General features: G+C 39.2%; 5 protein-coding genes and 2 pseudogenes across 5 annotated transcripts; 5 read left to right on the top strand and 2 right to left on the bottom strand.

Moving 5' to 3' along the window:
• Positions 1-2,523: 2,523 nt before the first annotated feature.
• LOC113653836 (histone H1-like) lies at positions 2,524-3,186 on the top strand. The gene has a single exon (XM_047804326.1). The coding sequence runs from the start codon at positions 2,524-2,526 to the stop codon at positions 3,130-3,132; it is 609 nt and encodes a 202-aa protein (XP_047660282.1). The 3' UTR covers positions 3,133-3,186.
• Positions 3,187-3,744: 558 nt separating this feature from the next.
• Positions 3,745-4,185, top strand: LOC113653837 (histone H2A-like). The gene has a single exon (XM_027163670.2). The coding sequence runs from the start codon at positions 3,745-3,747 to the stop codon at positions 4,129-4,131; it is 387 nt and encodes a 128-aa protein (XP_027019471.2). The 3' UTR covers positions 4,132-4,185.
• A 489-nt stretch (positions 4,186-4,674) lies between these two features.
• Positions 4,675-5,143, top strand: LOC125139650 (histone H3-like). The gene has a single exon (XM_047804331.1). The coding sequence runs from the start codon at positions 4,686-4,688 to the stop codon at positions 5,094-5,096; it is 411 nt and encodes a 136-aa protein (XP_047660287.1). The 5' UTR covers positions 4,675-4,685; the 3' UTR covers positions 5,097-5,143.
• A 4,320-nt stretch (positions 5,144-9,463) lies between these two features.
• Positions 9,464-9,877, top strand: LOC113653838 (histone H4). Its single transcript, XM_047804333.1, has one exon. It carries the CDS (start codon positions 9,517-9,519, stop codon positions 9,826-9,828), a length of 312 nt encoding a protein of 103 aa, XP_047660289.1. The 5' UTR covers positions 9,464-9,516; the 3' UTR covers positions 9,829-9,877.
• A 721-nt stretch (positions 9,878-10,598) lies between these two features.
• LOC125139653 lies at positions 10,599-10,971 on the top strand (annotated as a pseudogene).
• A 7,200-nt stretch (positions 10,972-18,171) lies between these two features.
• On the bottom strand, positions 18,172-18,660 carry LOC113653810 (annotated as a pseudogene).
• A 200-nt stretch (positions 18,661-18,860) lies between these two features.
• LOC125139648 (histone H2A-like) lies at positions 18,861-19,476 on the bottom strand. The gene has a single exon (XM_047804327.1). The coding sequence runs from the start codon at positions 19,470-19,472 to the stop codon at positions 18,915-18,917; it is 558 nt and encodes a 185-aa protein (XP_047660283.1). The 5' UTR covers positions 19,473-19,476; the 3' UTR covers positions 18,861-18,914.
• Between the last annotated feature and the right edge of the window lie 789 nt (positions 19,477-20,265).

The raw sequence follows: 20,265 nt of genomic DNA on the forward strand, positions 1-20,265 counted from the left end.
CCACCCCAACTCACCTACATCAGTGCCTGCCTTTCGTAACACTCTTGTGGCTGATGAACACAAATATGCATCAGCATAATCCAAAATTATATATATATAACATGACGTCCAGTTATTAGCATGACACTAAACAGGTAGTAATAACGGCGACTTTTTACTTAAGTACATGTCAGAGCCCATACTGTACTTCTTTACTTTAACTTGAGTAAAAGAGTGTATTCACTACTTCTACTTTTACTGTCTTTTAATAAATGAGTATCTGTACTTCTACTTGAGTAAAGGATCTGTTTACTTTTGCCACCTCTTCTTAACAAGACTAACACAGGAAAACCTTTAGAGATCTACAATGTCTACATGGTTCGACATGCTCTTTATCACTATTCTAATTATGTTTCATTTTAACTTGATTAAACCTATTCACTCAGTTTCTTTTCACTCGGTTTCTTTACACTGTATCACTAAAACTCTGGGTCCACCAAAAGTTCCCCTTAGATGTGACAAATTCAGAAAATAAATGAAAATCCTTGGTCTTGGGTTTGACTGAAGATCATATTCAGAATATTTGAAAATATCCTAAAATGATTTTCACACACTGTGTAGACATTTTACACTATGTTTTTAGCTTTCTTTGTTTAGCCACATCATTATCACAATTTTATACAGACATCCATTAAATCCAGCGCAGTATGAGCTTGGATATTATATTACCCAAGGTACAATAGATTATCTGTATAGTTACACAAAATTATAGCAATGATGTCTTTTTGTGACTAATGTGAACAATGTCTTGTGTTTTATTTAAATTATTATTCCAAGTCTTAAGTCATGAACTTCAAACCAGGTGACTGTGGATCAGCAGAACAAACATGAGGATGTTAGGATAAGGAAAAGGACAGAATAAGACTTATGACTAAATCATGTATTTGCATTTTTATTAAAATGTTGTCTTACATCAGACTTAAACCCAGTAAGAAGGTTAAACTGAACATAGACAGCATTTAAAAATGTTATACATTAGAGTTATAGTGACTGTCAGTAAATGCATTATATTTGTTTATTGGTTATTGAATGTAATTTTTATTAAATGTAATAAACCCAAGACCCTATGATGCGTTATCTTTATTTTAAGGGTGAAAAAAAAACAACAACAAAAAGAAAATCTCCCCAAAAGGACTTCACTATTATATGTAAAGACACTGAGTAGCGCTCCTGAGTAGAGACCAGGTAAAGGACAAAAGATCTGTTCCTTCCCCAGAAAAATCACCATGCTCAATTACATAGAATTTGTATTAGTATCATTTACTAAAAGTGGACACTTTATTAATACACACAATTATATATACTGATGTCATATCTATTAATATAAGAGGTGAAAATCATGAAAATTTAGGAGGGGGAAAGCAGCTATGGACAGATTATTGCTTTAATGATCCAAATGACAAGAAATAACAGACAGAACATGAGGACTCAGGACACAAAGGGACAGGGGAGCTAGACTCACAATGGTAGGAGAACAGGGACAGTGTAAAGAAATGAACAGAATTAAAAACAGAGCCTCATGTAATGTTTTTTTTTTAGCTAAATAAATTGACAGCAAAGAAAATCTAGCTGCATACCCTAATCTAAACTACCTAAAAGTACAGTGGGTGGCACCAGGACTCTTAGCTCTACATCAGGGTCATCTCTCTGCCCAATGGTGCTTTTCTCTCTTTTGTCCATTTATTTATACTGAACTGATAATCTGTGAACTGTCAATTCAGGTGGATTACAGACTTTAACATGAACTGTGAGTAAACATGTGAAGTGACGTTTCATTTAAGAGCTCATTCTGAGCTGAGATCTAGTGATTTTTTATGTGAATGTTAGAAGGTGAAAATTTGAAATGAATTGTTGAAAAAAAATCTATTAATTTTGAAGATTAATAAGGAAATTGTGAAAAGTGAAAAGTTTATTATTTGTATTTCTTTAATGTTGTAGTGTGGAAGACCAGATCATGACAAAGGTACATAGGTACAAACAGAAACAAAGACACACGCAAATGGACACCTGCAACTCGCACTGACTGTTTGTCTCTAGTATACATGTGCTTTACGCAGCACAAACGGAGCTCCGTTACAATTATTACACACAACACTCAACGCTACAAATACATCAGTGTCATTCACAAGGTTCTCCCACAACTCAGTAAACACGACTTACAAGCCCTGAGCCTCTTTTTGTCTAGTTTTTACACGCCACATCGCCCCACATGCGCTGCAAGCCGGAGCGAGCCCCAGACGTGCCGTACACTTTTGTGCTCGCTGCACGACATTGTCCTTTTTCCCGAGACCCGACGTGAGCTCGTAGCGGGCAACAAAGTCCCTGCTCAACATGTTGCTGAACGCTCGGGATCTTGTCTGCAGCGTCGTATTTTCGCCGAGAAACACCGTGAGAAAACAAACTTGTCACTGTGTCTCGGAAGCGCAGGCATTCAGCCACGGCCGCGTTGAGTGTACAAAGTTCTCATGCTTACTTGAGAGAGAGATGGCTGAAGTCGCTCCCGCTCCCGCCGCTGCATCAGCCAAAGCGCCCAAGAAGAAGGCAGCTTCGAGGACCAAGAAAACAGGCCCTAGCGTCGGCGAGCTCATCGTCAAAGCGCTTTCCTCGTCCATGGAGAGAAGCGGAGTGTCTCTTGCCTCCCTGAAGAAAGCGTTGGCTGCCGGCGGATACGACGTGGTGAAGAACAACTCTCGCATCAAGCTCGCCGTCAAGAGTCTCGTTACTAAAGGCACTCTGGTGCAGACCAAAGGGACCGGCGCGTCTGGTTCTTTAAAGCTGAACAAGAAGCAGACCGAAGTGAAGAAGCCCGCAAAGAAAGCGACAAAGGCGGCCGCCAAAAAGCCCGCCGCGGCTAAGAAGCCCAAGAAAGTAGCGGCCAAGAAACCCGCAGCCAAGAAGTCTCCCAAGGAGACAAAGAAGCCCGTCGCTGCCGTCAAGAAAGCCACCAAAAGCCCCAAGAAGGCCAAAAAGCCGGCGACCCCCAAGAAAGCAGCCAAGAGCCCCAAGAGGGCCAAAAAGCCGGCGACCCCCAAGAAGGTAAAGGCTGTAAAGCCCAAAGCAGCGAAGGCCAAAAAGGCTCCCAAGAAGAAGTAAACGTGTTTCTTATGTTTTTTACTCCTCAAACGGCTCTTATAAGAGCCACCCATGTTTTCCTTAAAGAGCTGTTTCCTATTCTGATAAACATGAAAAAACAAAATGATGACGTCATGGTGACTTTAGTGGATTCTGTACCGAGTGTTTAGGCAGCTACAGACTTGTACATTCACCTTCACATAAACGTATGAACAACTAGGGACAATTGGACAGTTTACATTTTAAATCCATGTGTATTTGTCTTTACTCTCTTCTGTACTAATATATGCTTTATAGATATAAAACCAGTGAATAATCAAGATACTGATCATAAATCAGTTTACAAAATATTTTCTCTCTACAATGATATGCATTTAATCTTTTTTTATTTTAATTTCATTCTCTCTTTCTCTCTTTCTCTCTCTCACACACACACACACTGCAGTGGGAGGGGCGTGTGACGTACAATAGAATGATGGACTGACCCTGGAATTCTACGGTGTGTTTCGGATTCGTTCTTCCGTCACAAGTATCTTAGCCAATAAGAGAGATGCCGTGATGTTATATGACAGAGTGCTAGAAGAACAGCGCTGTTATTTCGGGGTTGTTCTTACAACATATCTGAACTATAAGATGAGCGGAAGAGGCAAAACCGGCGGTAAAACTAGGGCTAAGGCCAAGACTCATTCATCCAGGGCCGGACTGCAGTTCCCCGTGGGTCGTGTACACAGGCTTCTGCGTAAAGGTAATTATGCCCAGCGCGTCGGTGCCCGCGCTCCGGTTTACTTGGCCGCCGTGCTCGAGTATCTGACTGCTGAGATCCTCGAGTTGGCCGGTAATGCCGCCCGTGACAACAAGAAGACCCGTATCATTCCCCATCACCTGCAGCTCGCTGTGCGTAATGACGAGGAGCTGAACAAACTGCGCGGAGGAGTGACCATCGCTCAGGGAGGTGTACTGCCCAACATTCAGGCCGTGCTGCTGCCCAAGAAGACCGAGAAAGCCGTCAAGACCAAGTAAACTCGCTCAGCGCTGCGTTTCTCACCACACAAAAAGGCTCTTTTAAGAGCCACCCACTTTTACTGAAAAAGTGCAATTTCATCCTACTTTTTATTAATACTGTGAGTGTCAACTTTATAAAGACAATTTCCCCAAATAAGTGTTAAAATCTAACTCTAATAATAACTGGTCTTGTTTAAAGACGGATGACAGACAACAACATTATTAATAATAATAATAATAATAATAATAATAATAATAATAATAACGATAATAAATAATGAAGCCTGCTGTCTAAACGACACAAAGAGACAGTAGGTTGCTGACAGAAAACAAAAGCGCTGTGCTACTGAGAGCGCCAGTAAAATAGGGGCGGGCGGTTTGGGTATCAAACTGTGTCCGTGACAGAGAACGGTCCAATAGTCATCAGGTGACGTAACACGCTCTATCCAATGGCAGACGTGTGCTTTTAATCCGCTCAATGAGAACAGGGCGGCGTTAGGGCTTAAATAGACAGCGTTCGCCAGCACCGTTTATTGTGTTTTTTTCCTCCGTGGAATTTACAGTTCGACGCTATGGCAAGAACCAAGCAGACCGCCCGCAAGTCCACTGGTGGCAAAGCGCCCAGGAAGCAGCTTGCTACTAAGGCTGCTCGCAAGAGCGCCCCGGCTACCGGCGGCGTGAAGAAGCCTCACCGATACAGGCCCGGCACCGTGGCTCTGAGGGAGATCCGCCGTTATCAGAAGTCTACTGAGCTGCTTATCCGTAAGCTGCCCTTCCAGCGCCTGGTCAGAGAAATCGCTCAGGATTTCAAGACCGACTCGCGTTTCCAGAGTTCGGCCGTCATGGCCTTGCAGGAGGCTAGCGAGGCATACCTGGTCAGTCTGTTCGAGGACACCAACCTGTGCGCCATTCACGCCAAGAGAGTGACCATCATGCCAAAGGACATCCAGCTGGCCCGCCGTATTCGCGGAGAGCGCGCTTAAACCTCAATTCTCTATAATGTACACAAAGGCTCTTTTAAGAGCCACCACATTCTCTCTGATAAATCAGCACTTTTTTGTGTGTGTGTGTGAGAGCTCAGAGTTTGACATGTAAGGGTCATTTGTGTGTATTTTTATTTATATATATAAAATCACATTTTTGTAAATGTGGATCTGCTTTAGCGTAATGATTTACTGACAGAGAGTACAGAGAGTTTGTGTTAGGAATATTGGGCTCAGGTATAAGAAGAGTAATTGAAAATAAATAAATATACATTCATATGTATAGTGTTTTTAGCAATGGACGTTGTCTCAAAGCAGCTTTACAGAACATGAACACAACATAGTTATATAGAGATTAATATAAAACAAAAACTCAAGGTTAATATTAGACTTATATTTAAATGTGTTTCTATTTATTTCTAATGAACAAGCCTGAGGTGACTGAAGTGATTGTGGTGAGAAAAAACAACCTTATGGAGAAACCTTGAGAGGAACCGGACTTAAGGGGGAACCTCATCCTCATGTGGGTGACACTGGAAGGTGTGATTATAAATATACAGTCTGACAATGTTGTATTGATGATGAGGTTGTTGTCCTCAAAGATCACATGTAGTCGTCATCTCCTCTTAGTATATCTGAATATTTAATGAAGCAGAGTCCAACTGGAGCTGGGGAAATTAGATTATTGCCTTACTGAGTAAACAGAAGGCTGAATTATTATTATTATTATTATTATTATTATTATTATCTAATTTGTAATTACATATTAAAATATAGTAGAATGGACAAAAAATGTGTTTTTTCTTTGTTTTGTGTTTAAACAGAAAGAGAGCAAAATTCACCAGTGTTGATTATTATGAGCTAATTATTACCTCAGGTACAGAGCTCTAGAATTACGATGGATGTTTGATTGCCAATTTTGCTTCTATTTGCTCCTACAATTTGCTCCTTTAAGTAGTAGTAATGTTGCTGCCGGTGGTAGTAGTAGTGGTGGTGGTGGTGGTGGTGGTGGTGGTATTAGTAGTAAATTGTATTTAAAAAAAACCTCACAAATAGATTCAGGTTAGGGTTAGTAGTAGTATTGTTGTTTGTTTGTTTAACCCTGTGCTACTTTTGCACATTTTAGAATATTGCTTCTACTGCTACTTCTAACAAAAACAACAAGAAGAAAACTAATATAAAAGCAATAAATGACATAATTAAACCTTCACTGTTATGAATATGATTNGATCTTGTTAGCCAAATTTAAAAATTGCAACAATACATTTAGTTCTTGACTGATAATCTTTAGAAGTAGAGTACAATTTTCATATACAGTTAGGTCCATATATATTTGGACACAGGCACAATTTTAGATTTTTTTAGGTATTTACCAAAACATATCCAAGCTATAGTTGTATGTTTATAGTGGGCTGAAAGTCTCTCAGCTTTAATTTGAGGGTATTTAAATCCAAAATGGAGGAAGGGTTTAGGAATTACAGCCCTTGAGAGTAGCCACAACCCCTTTTTTTCAAGTGACCAAAAGTAATTGGACAGTTGAATCAAAATCTGTTTCATGTACCGGTGTAGGCTATTCCTTCATTATTTCTTCATCAATTAAGCAGGTAACAGGTCTGGAGTTGATTCTAAGTGTGGTATTTTCACTTGGAATCTGTTGCTGTGAACCTACATTATGCCTTCAAAGGAGCTCTCCATGCAAGTCAAACAGGCCATCATTAGGCTTCATAAACAAAACAAATCCATCAGAGAGATAGCAGGAACATTAGGAGTGGCCAGATCAACAGTTTGGTAGATTCTGAGAAACAATAGAAAGCAATAGTGAGCTCAGCAACATAAAAAGGCCTGGCCGTCCACGGAAGACAACAGTAGTAGATGACTAAAGGCAGAAAGTCCCACAAACAAACATCAACTGAAGACAGTTGCAGTTAAGGCTTGGCAAAGCATCAGAAAGGAGGAAATCCAGTCTCTGGTGATGTCCATGGGCTCCAGACTTCACAGTCATTGCCTGCAAAGGATTTTCAACAAAATGTTAAAAATGAACATTTTATTTATGATTATATTCATTTGTCCAATTACATTTGAGCCCCTGAAAATGTGGAGACTGTGCATAAAAATGGTTGCAGCTCCTGAACCTATTACTTTTTAATTTTATTCAATCCCTTACATTAAAGCTGAACATCTGCTCTTCAAATGCATCTTTTATTTTTTTTTTCATTTTCAATTTATTCTGTTGCATACATAGCCAAACGTATGAAAATTGTGCATGTGTCCAAATATATATGGACTTAACTGTGCGTGTGTGTGTGTGTGTGTGTGTGTGTGTGTGTGTGTGTGTGTGTGTGTGTGTGTGTGTGAGACAGTGATTAATAACCAGATTATATGTTGATTTCCAGATTCTGGCAGTCACACACAACTATCACAATCACACTGCATCGCTCTGCTTTCAGTACAATAGAGTGTACAGTGTATCAGACTCTGTTGTTCAGCTGTTGTCTTGTTTATCTATAACAAACAGAGTCTACTTATAGACCCCACACGCCCCTCACACACACTCTTCACCCTCCTGCCGTCTGGAAAAAGGTACCGAAGCATTCGGGCCCTCACGACCAGACTGCGTAACAGTTTCTTCCCACAAGCCATCAGACTTCTCAATAACTGAACTGTACTATACTGAGCACAACATACACACACACATCATCTGTATGGACTGCACATACCAACAGAAAACACACACACTGACACATCATACTGTTTTCATGCTGCTTTGCACACTTTTCTGCTGTTTTTGCACAAACTGTCCAACATTTCAGCCGATTTGGCACATATTTTACAATATCTCAGCATTTTGCACATACTATACAATATTTCAGTCATTTGCTGTTTTTTGCACCATTCTATATATTATCCCAAGGACCTGCTGCTAAGAAACTGTGTTCATTCTAACGTTACTGCACAAAATATTGTTTGAACATTCAGTATTCACACACAGTATATACACTGGTCTGTTGGCGCTGTTTCTGTTACTGTTTATTGTCTTGTAACTTTGTGCCTGCACTGTCTTTTGTCCTGCACTGTCTTGTTTGTATTGTCCTGCACTGTCTTGTTTGTCTTGTCCTGCACTGTCTTTTGTCCTGCACTGTCTTTTGTCCTGCACTGTCTTGTTTGTCTTGTCCTGCACTGTCTTTTGTCCTGCACTGTCTTTTGTCCTGCACTGTCTTGTTTGTCTTGTCCTGCACTGTCTTGTTTGTATTGTCCTGCACTGACTTTTGTCCTGCACTGACTTGTTTGTCTTGTCCTACACTGTCTTTTGTCCTGCACTGTCTTTTGTCCTGCACTGTCTTGTTTGTCTTGTCCTGCACTATTTACACCAGGTTGCACAGTTGCACTTTATGTGGCTAAGACTACTTACATGTCCTTAGCCCCGTCTTTGTTTTATTTAGCACCCTGATCCTGGAGAAACCTTGTCTCATTTCACTGTGTACTGTAACAGCTATATATGGTTGTAATGACAATAAAAGCTTCTTGACTTGACTTGACTTGACTTGACTCGATATACATGTAATCTAACATAGCTGTTCAAATGATCCCATTTACAGTAAGTCCTGTGTCTAGATGGTGTCGACTAAATATTTCAAGTAGAACAGTGATGTTTTGTTTTGACCCACGTTTGATATTTGAATTTTGACTTCAATAAGCTTTCTTTGTGAATGACACTGAGTTTTAGAATGAGATTAGTGTTGGAGACAATATAGCACATTTAGACTATAAACCTTATAGATTCTGTAATATTTTGTGTTTAACAGCTGATAAAATGACTCCTGAATGTTGTCTTTACATTCCTTTCTGTGTTGCTTGTAATCTACTTTCAGGGTTAAACATGGGCTCGGTTTATAATGTACCCAGACGAACGAGGAAAACCGAGCCTCTTAGTAGTGGACCTAGGAGTATAGAATACAGTTCTCAAGCCACAGATGTGCTCAAATGGATGTTTTACATCTAAACAGTGTAGGTTAATGTTGTACAAGCACAGAGTGCTCTTACTAACCTCTATACATTGCTTGGTGTTGGTCTGTATATTTTTATTGAAATACTCACTTTGTATACCTTGGGTTAAATTCTACTACTACTACTACTACTACTAAGACTTATAACAACTCTAATAATAATAATAATAATAATAATAATAATAATAATAATAATAATAATCCTTGTGTGTACAGAGAGGTTGCAGAAGAAAAATACACTAGTAAGTTAAAAGCTGTGGCTTTCTCTTTGTTCATGAACGGCTTCTATTGTGTGAGCGCTGGTCTTAGACCCGCCTCCTTGCCTGTTCTCAACTGGGTCCAGGAGATGGAGGATAAATATTCGGCCTCTGTGTGGTGTATTTTATTGAGCGGCTTCACTTCGATACAGCAGCATCATGTCTGGTAGAGGTAAAGGTGGTAAGGGACTCGGCAAAGGGGGCGCAAAGCGTCATCGTAAGGTCCTTCGCGATAACATCCAGGGAATCACTAAGCCGGCTATTCGCCGTCTGGCTCGCCGTGGCGGTGTTAAGCGTATTTCCGGCCTGATTTACGAAGAGACTCGCGGTGTGCTGAAGGTCTTCTTGGAGAACGTCATCCGCGACGCCGTCACCTACACCGAGCACGCCAAAAGAAAGACCGTCACCGCCATGGATGTGGTGTACGCTCTGAAACGCCAGGGACGCACTCTGTACGGTTTCGGCGGATAAACGTTCAACACCGGACCACGTCAACACAACGGCTCTTTTAAGAGCCACCCAAATATCCACAAAGAGATCTTCCTTATTTACTCTCTCTCTGTGTGTGTGTGTGTGTGTGTGTGTGTGTGTGTGTGTGTGTGTGTGTGTGTGTGTGTGTGGACGCAAATGACGTCAAAAGCCGTATAAAGTAATATCCAATATATATTTGTATGATAAATGCTCTTTAGTACAATATAAGTTAATTGATTTATATACATCTCTATATTTTTATTGCATATATTTGTATTTCATATATATATGTTCCATATTTACTATGTGTGTAGACTTTTTCGTTCATCTTGTGTTTGTGTGATGCAAATGACGTCAAAAACCGGATAAAATCCAATTATATATAGATGCTTTTAAGTCCAGTATTATACAAGTCAGTTCGTGTATGCCTCTTGATTTTACTCTTTTTCTTTCATAGTGTGTGTGAAACGTGTGTAAAGTTTGGTGGTAGTAAGAACAGGATTTTTTTCTCCTTTTCTTTGTCATAAAGCACAAAGTTGAGTGTAAAACGGCGGAAGGGGAACAAAGCACAGAGGGGACAGAGGGGACAGTGGGGGAGGAAGTAAGTGTGGTGGAGGAGCGGGAGGAGGCGCTCCGCATCAGGAGCTTTGGGATTATGACCAATAACACACGTTTGTTCTCTTGTGCCTAATTACAATTCATACTGTATATACAGCAGCCGCTAAGTGGGGGTTACTCATTCTCTCGCAGTTCACTCGAACAGCAACACCATGCCTGAACCAGCTAAGACCGCGCCCAGAAGGGATCCAAGAAGCCGTGACCAAGACGGCAGGTAAAGGCGGCAAGAAGCGCAGAAAGACCAGGAAGGAGAGTTACGCTATCTACGTGTACAAAGTCCTGAAGCAGGTGCACCCCGATACCGGGATCTCCTCTAAGGCCATGGGCATCATGAACTCGTTCGTCAACGATATTTTTTGAGCGCATCGCCGGTGAGTCTTCTCGTCTGGCTCACTACAACAAGCGCTCCACCATCACCTCTAGGGAGATCCAGACTGCCGTGCGTCTGTTGCTTCCCGGAGAGTTGGCCAAGCACGCCGTGTCTGAGGGCACAGGGCCGTCACCAAGTACACCAGCTCCAAGTAAAGCGCCTTAGGCGCCGTCTTTATCAACACAAAGGCTCTTTTAAGAGCCACCCACTTTTTCATAAATGTGCATATCTCCTTTCTGCGTCGGACACACACACACACCACACACACACACACACACACACACACACACACCACACACACACACACAGGATAACCACTTCTTTCACGTATGTATTTAATCATTGCTTCTGTATTTTTAATTTGTAATTACAATTGGCTTTGCTTTTTTCTTTTTCCAAGTATCATGTGTTTTACAATCATACATTTAATAATAAAGAATTTTGATCATATCTGCTTTTAAAATTGTAGACACATTTACACATATTTACAAGCATCCATCAGCAAAACATTTTTCAAGGCAGCTAGTTTTTTTTCGGTTCATGTTCTTTTGTGGTTTTAGCTCACAATTTGTTTGTAAACATACCTCAGCAGGAATATGGCGCTGGTTTGTATTGAAAATACACAAACAATTAGCCAGTAAAGTTCCATCACATATTTGCTAGCTTACTGTATATTATTACAATATTTTAGTGTTTTTTTTTCATTCACATTTAAATTTAAATATAACTTTTAAATTTTATGAAATAATACTGCTGATTGTGTACAATTTATATAGTATTTTTTTTTCTTTCTGTTTAAAATCATTTACATTACAGCATTTGTCAGACTCTCTTATCCAGAGCGACGTACATCGTGCTATATCCGTCATTGGATGCATTAATGCTGGTTCACTAGGTTACATACTTAAGATACCATGAGTTTAAAACTTTTTCATTGTAACTTTGAACAATGTTTTGAAGTTCCCTGTTAATTTACAGGGCTTTGTTTGTAATTGAGCTATATAAACATATTTATTTAACTCCACATCACACATAGGGCTGGGCGATATGGCTGAAAACTGTATCACGATATCAGTGTTTCATATCGGCTGATATCGATAATTATTGGTATTTTTTTATGATTTAAAATAAGGGACCAGTAGAAAAAAATATTACATTTAAACATTTTTATTTTAAACTTATTTAAACTTCCTCTGATCACAATCCCCTCAATAATTAAGACAGAAATGTCAACAACCATGGAAAGTCAAATAATTAAAATGTAAACATAAGTCTAAAGTCACAATGAACACTTAATAACAATCTCAACATTTAAGGTGCAAAATGAAAGCAAATATAAGAAATGCTTAATAAAAGTGGAAAAAATAGTACAAAGTGTTTATATTAGCACTTTGTTATACACTTCACTGTATATATTTAACAGTTTTTTAAACATAAATAAAAACTGAGGTAGGAACTGAGATTAGGGCTGTAGCTATCGAATATTTTACTAATCGAGTATTCTACCGAAAATTTCATAGATTAATCGAGTAATTTAAAAAGCAATATTAAAAATAAGAAAATAAAAAGATAATAAGATGGGTCTTTTAAAATTAACAACTAATTGGTTTCCTTTTTTAGAAAAAAAAAAACTTTTATTTTTTAAATGCATTTTATATCGCCACTGTTGGGCGGAAACCTCCTATGTCCAGATTTTGTCAATTTCCTATTTTTTTCACATATCAATGCTATTGGTCAGTCCCCACGAGGGTCTGTTATTATTACAAGTTATTAACCAATCTAAAGTCTTGAAAATAGCTTGAGCACAAATCTCTTAACTCCATTAGACACTTCAACTGTATGTGAAATCTCGTAACTTCACCTCTTCTTCAGTCCGTGGGAGAGCTTCGCGGCAGCTTGTATCTCCGATAAAACGTGACTTTGGGAAAATGTTGTGCTAATGTTGGTACACAACAGTATATGATAGCAATATAAGGTATAATAACAACTTTAACGATACAATGTTTAATAACTCAAATAAAAAATACGGCATTTTTTTACTTTCTTGAAAAATTATGGTTTTGGAGATACGAGTATTCCGCCTAACAGCGACGGTATGCAATGCTTACAACAATATTTTCTGCCAAAATAAACATTTAAATCTTACCCATTGTTTCTCTGTCTGTCCTTGTACTGTGAACAATGACGAAGTTTACTGAGAAGAATTAAGTACATTTAAGTGCCAAACATTCTGGGTTTTAAATTAACTCTTTTCTGAGAACAACAACAACAACAACAACAACAACAAAAACTAGAACGGTACATTTCCTGAAGAAAATGTGAATGGTGCTTGCATGTGCCAAGTTTCCCTCATCGTGCTGAGTGTTTTGATATATGACAATGTTGACAATGTCCATGTTGTGCTATTTTTTTTTAATTTTGCTTACTTTGGGGCCGGGGCTACACGTGACGTGACGTGACCAAAACATACGTGAGGCACTTCCCTCATTGGGCTGAGTCTTTTGACATATGAAATGTCTATGTTGTGCTAACTTTTTGATTTCGCTTATTTTGGGGGCGGGGCTACATGTCACGTGACCAAAACACGTGTGAGGCACTTTCCCTCATCGGGCTGTGTTTTGTATGACACGTCCATGTTGTGCAAAATTTATTATTTTGCTTATTTTGGGGGCGGGGCTACACGTGACGTCACGTGAAAAACCCGGTGGGGTGCCAATACTTTTAGACCAACTAAGAAGACTACTAAGAAGAGTCCGTAATAATAATAATAATAATAATAATAATAATAATAATAATAATAATTACTTTGAAATACTGTTTAAGTATCAAAACAAGGCATACATTAAAATAATAATAATAATAATAATATATAATAATAATAATAATAATAATAATCATACAAAAATACTGTAAAAGTAATGCAACTTTACGAACTACAACTTTACTTCAGAACTAAAAGATTCTAAATCTACAGCTCAGGCCATAACATAATCCTTTTACTGTTTGGAATCCTTTGTGGTATTTAGAGGCAAAATCATGTACAGGAACTTAAACCTAGAGGCCATGCATGGTTTCACACCGAGTGCTTTAAGCATATATAGCATGGACAACGTGCTGTTGTTTGTGGTATACCAGCTTGATCTTGCAATGGACACACGCCACGGCATTTTCTTTACTTTTCGATTTGAAATGTTCCCAAACTTTGGACATTTTCTGTCATTTTCTCCTGTTTGTTTCTTCTCTTTGCTCATTTACATTGTTATCGTTCCCTTCCAATAACATTACCTCAGTCACAAATTTAATTAACTCTGAAAATTTATATAAAATATATATATATGTGTGTGTGTGTGTGTGTGTGTGTGTGTGTGTGTGTGTGTGTGTGTGTGTGTGTATTTCATTACATAAATGTTCATTTTGAAGTTGCAGAGTCAAATGAAGGAAAATTATGAGAAGACAATTACTTATTACAATAAGTAAAATTTGTGACTGAGGTAATGTTGCATAAAATGTTAAAAAATTTATCCCCAGTTCCTCTCGTCCTGTCTTTCCCTCGTCAGTACTATCTGATCCAGCAGGGGAAAACCTGGAGTGATGCTCAGGGTTTACTGCAGAGCCACACACCACCTATCATCGACAGTAATGACAACATGGTCCGAATTCAGAATGAAGCAGAGAAAGAGGACAACAATTCAGTTCCAGTGCAAAAAAAGTAAATAAAAAAAGAGGCAGATCTCGTCTGATCACGGAAGCTAAGCAGAGTCGGGCATTCATTTACTTTACTGTTTGAATTCTGTAACAACAACATCTTAATATTCATACGCTGTAGATCATGTTTTTGATAGATTTAAACAGTTTAAAATCACTGTACAAGTGACCTGATTAAACTCTCTAAAACCATTTAGTCAGGGTGCTCACCTCTTTGTATCATCACCACCGATGTATCCATCAGTGAATTTGATGATGACGTTGGAGCTGTGTGTGGCTGTACAGTCGTGTGTATACAGGGAATACAGGAGTGTATACACACGACTGTACAGCCACACACAGCTCCAACATCATCGTCAAATTCGCTGATGATACAACGGTGAAAGTCCTGATCACCGACAACGATGAGACGGCCTACAAGAAGAGGTGAGCACCCTGACTAAATGGTGTCAGAAGAACCACTTCTCACTAAACATTGACAAGACCAAGGAGCTGGTGGTAGATTTCAGGAGACAGAGCAGAGAACCACAGACCCATCACCATCGACAAGACACCTGTGGAGCCGTGTGAGCAGCTTTAAGTTTCTGGGTGTTAACATCAGTGAGGATCTCACCTGGTCCACACACACTGACGCAGTGCTGAAGAAGGCACACCAACGCCTATTCTTCCTGAGACGGCTGAGGAAGTTTGGAATGAGCCCCAGCATCCTCAGCACATTCTACACCTGCACTATAGAGAGCATCCTGATGGGCTGCATCACCGCCTGGTTTGGAAACAGCACTGCTGGCAACAGTAAAACCATGAAAAGAGTCATGCGAACTGCCAGCCACATTGTTGGAGGTGAGCTTCCCTCCCTCCAGGACATCTACAACAGGCGGTGTATAAGAAAAGCTCGGAGGATCACTAATGACTCCTGCCACCCGTCCCACAGACTGCTCTCTCTGCTCCCCTCAAGAAGACATCTCCGCAGCATCCAATCCCGCACTAGTCGACTAAGGGATAGCTTTTTCCTTCAGGCTATCAGACTAATTAACAGCCATAACTAACACAGCCTACAGCATACTTCCACAATATGGTATGCTACACACTGCACTCAAAATTCAACAGTTCAACACTAGACTACACACACACACACACACACACACACACACACACACACACACACACACACACACACACACACACACACACGCACACTGCATTCGTACTGCATCTATACACACTGGACTATACACACACACACTGCATTTAATTTAATATAACAATCTATCTGACAATAAGCTATCGGTACCACAGGACATTTCTGTATCTGCACAGTCTGTCGTACCTTACATGTTACATATATATTACATGTATATAAAACTTATACTTATATATATCATTTATATTTATACTTATACATACATATATATACATACATATATAATTCATACTGTATATAATTCATACTGGCACATGTGCTGTGGGTGATGTGACAATAAAGGTGACTTGACTTGACTTGAATTGAGCCTGTCCACCCCCCACATCTATTAAAAATGCTCCTGTATAATTGTTCAAACTGACTTCCAGCAGGCTAACTACCTTTATCGTCACTATGATGTTGTGTAAATGAAATGATTTAAGACCTACTTATTCAGGAAACATTCAACTAGCACTTCTTCCCTTATCTTTTGCATTTTAAAAAACAAACAAACAAAAAAAAAACCCTTTGACACTTTTCATTGTAACTTTGAACAAATGTTTTAAACTCATGGTATCTTAAGTATGTAACCTGGTGAACCAGCATTAATGTATTCAATGTTAGAGATTTAAGCACTTATGTACGTCGCTCTGGATAAGGGTGTCTGCCAAATGCTGTAAATGTAAATTGTATTAGTGAAGTTCTCTAGGTAGACAACATACATCTGTCACCAAGCCCTCACCAGATCTGACTAATCACTAGTTTAAGTAGGAATTAGTGTAAATCAGTAGGTCAGGGTTGTGAAAAGTGACTTTTTTAATGGACTTGAATATTAGATTGTGGAAATAAACTAAATGCTCGTTATCTAAGCTCATCAACTCCTTTCAGGATTTTAGTATGGAATTTAAACTGACAGCTATGGTCCGCTAGCAGGTTAGCTAACATTAGGCTAAGGATTATATTTACATTTAATTCTTCTTCTCCTTTTCTTGTTCTTCTTCTTATTATTATTATTTTGTTTGCATTTTTAACCACCTACACTTCAATAGACTTATTTACTTCAGATACACGTAATACATTAATAACACACTTAATTATATACTGCATTAGTTACATTATTTTTAGTCTATTGGTTTGTTTATTTTATTAAAACTTTGAATAAATATATTTTATTATAATAATAAAGATAATTTGGTTGGGCTTTTTAATTATATTGATTAGTTTATAAAACATTATGTAAAGGTGAAAAATGTTCTGTAGATACACAGTTTTGTTGGTTTTGATGAGTTTGAACAATAGAAGAATTCATGAAGTTTGAAAGCTGAGTTTATTTAATGCTTTTCCATAATACAAAGCAGTGAAAGGTGATTCAGTCACATAGACTGTTGTTCTAACTGTGTGAAGAGGTTTGTAAATGTGAACACACTAATCATAAATACATGTCACTAACTGTAAAAGAAATTGTTCATAAGAAAATACAACAATCCTTTTTTGCCATCTGCTGGTAAAACGATGTTATGACATGAAGCAATGTGTCTATTAATGTGTCTAATAATGTGTCTGTTAACCCTTTTATCATTTTCATTTTATCAGCTGTAAAACACAAAATATTACAGAATCTATAAGGTTTATAGTCTAAATGTGCTATATTGTCTCCATACTGAGTGTTAGACTGAGATTAGTGTCATTCACAAGAAAAGCTCACTGAAATCAAAATTAAACAAATGTATATATTGGTTCTCTAGAGTCCAGGAGAAAGCGTCCATTCAATATATATATATATATATATATATAATATATTCTATATATATATATTATATATATTTTATATATATAGATGTATAGAGAGAGAGAGATAGATAGATAGATAGATAGATAGATAGATAGATAGATAGATAGATAGATAGATAGATAGATAGATAGATAGATATAGTGAACAAAGATTTCAAAATTATGCTTTTTTGTAAGTTATTGTAAGTTGATGAAGACTAGTTTATTAACTTTATATATTTAAGACATGTAAAACACCCACGTTTGCACATCAATGCCTGTACTGGGTTTTAGTTGCAAAACTTAAATGCAAGAAACAAATTCAACTAAAGTTATGATTACAAAGAACTTTTCAAATGTGTTAAATTGATTGTATTAATTTCTGGCGGCAGCGGTGGGATGACGTAAAAGAACTGGTGAACTTGTTCATTGAAGTTGTTCATTAAAACGAACTGTCTGAAAGACCAAACTTCCCATGACTGACATGTGAGATTATTATATATATATATATATATATATATATATATATATATATATATATATATATATATATATATACACATACACACACACACACAGTGAACTTTACACAACAAACCCTGAGCTCACACACACAAATATGAAGAAGTGCTCATTAATCAGAGAGAATGTGGTGGCGGCTCTTAAAAGAGCCTTTGTGTACATTAGACAGAATTGAGGTTTAAGCGCGCTCTCCGCGAATACGGCGGGCCAGCTGCCTTAGGCATGATGGTCACTCTCTTGGCGTGAATGGCGCACAGGTTGGTGTCCTCGAACAGACCGACCAGGTATGCCTCGCTAGCCTCCTGCAAAGCCATGACGGCCGAGCTCTAGAAACGCAGGTCGGTCTTGAAATCCTGAGCGATTTCTCTGACCAGGCGCTGGAAGGGCAGTTTGCGGATAAGCAGCTCAGTAGACTTCTGATAACGGCGGATAATGGCGCTGGCGAACGCTGTCTATTTAAGCCCTAACGCCGCCCTGTTCTCATTGGGCTGATTGAAAGCACACATCTGCCATTGGATAGAACCTGTTACGTCACCTGATGACTATTGGACCGTTCTCTGTCACGGACACAGTTTGATACCCAAACCGCCCGCCCCTATTTTACTGGCGCTCTCAGTAGCACAGCGCTTTTATTTTCTGTCAGCAACCTACTGTCTCTTGGTGTCATTTAGACAGCAGGCTTCATTATTTATTATTATTGTTGTTATTATTATTATTATTAATGTTGTTGTCAGTCATCTGTCTTTAAACAAGACCAGTTATAATTAGTGTTAGATTAACACTTATTTGGGGAAATTGTCTTTATAAAGTTGACACTCACAGTATTAATAAAAAGCAGGATGAAATTGCACTTTGTCAATAAAAGTGGGTGGCTCTTAAAAGAGCCTTTTTATATGTTGAGAAACGCAGCGCTGAGCGAGTTTACTTGGTCTTGACGGCTTTCTCGGTCTTCTTGGGCAGAAGCACGGCCTGAATGTTGGGCAGTACACCTCCCTGAGCGATGGTCACTCCTCCGAGCAGTTTGTTCAGCTCCTCGTCGTTACGCACAGCGAGCTGTAGGTGACGGGGAATGATACGGGTCTTCTTGTTGTCACGGGCGGCATTACCGGCCAACTCGAGGATCTCAGCAGTCAGATACTCGAGCACGGCAGCCAAGTAAACCGGAGCGCCGGCACCGACGCGCTGGGCATAATTACCTTTACGCAGAAGACTGTGCACACGACCCACGGGGAACTGCAGTCCGGCCCTGGATGAACGAGTCTTGGCCTTAGCCCTAGTTTTACCGCCGGTTTTGCCTCTTCCACTCATCTTGTAGCTCAGATACGTTGTAAGAATAACACCGAAATAACAGCGCTGTTCTTCTAGCACTCTGTCATATAACATCACGGCATCTCTCTTATTGGCTAAGATACTTGTGACGGAAGAACCAATCCGAAACACGCCGTAGAATTCCAGGGTCAGTCCTATTCTATTGTACATCACATGCCCCTCCCACTGCCGTGTGTGTGTGTGTGTGTGTGTGTGTGTGTGTGTGTGTGTGTGTGTGTGTGTGTGAGAGGGAGAGAGAGAGAGAGAGAGAGAGAGAGAGAGTGAACGAAATTAAAATAAATAAAGACTAAATGCATATCATTGTAGAGAGAAAACAATTTGTAAACTGATTTATGATCAGTATCTTGATTATTCACTGGTTTTATATCTATAAAGCATATATTAGTACAGAAGAGAGTAAAGACAAATACACATGGATTTAAAATGTAAACTGTCCAATTGTCCCTAGTTGTTCATACGTTTATGTGAAGGTGAATGTACAAGTCTGTAGCTGCCTAAACACTCGGTACAGAATCCACTAAAGTCACCATGACGTCATCATTTTGTTTATCATGTTTATCAGAATAGGAAACAGCTCTTTAAGCGAAAACATGGGTGGCTCTTAAAAGAGCCATTTGAGGAGTAAAAAACATAAGAAACACGTTTACTTCTTCTTGGGAGCCTTTTTGGCCTTCGCTGCTTTGGACTTTACAGCCTTTACCTTCTTGGGGGTCGCCGGCTTTTTGGCCCTCTTGGGGCTCTTGGCTGCTTTCTTGGGGGTCGCCAGCATCTTGGCCTTCTTAAATATTTTGTAAGTTGTTCTTCTCCACATCGTATCCTCTCCTTGGACGAGGAAACCGCTAGGGCCACTAGGGCCTGTTTTCTTGGTCCTCGAACCTGCCTTCTTGGGCGCTTTGGCCGGCATGGCGGCAGGAGCGGGAGCAACTTCAGCCATCTCTCTCTC

This window comes from Tachysurus fulvidraco, chromosome 19, assembly GCF_022655615.1.
Source record: "Tachysurus fulvidraco isolate hzauxx_2018 chromosome 19, HZAU_PFXX_2.0, whole genome shotgun sequence".
Taxonomy (NCBI): domain Eukaryota; kingdom Metazoa; phylum Chordata; class Actinopteri; order Siluriformes; family Bagridae; genus Tachysurus; species Tachysurus fulvidraco.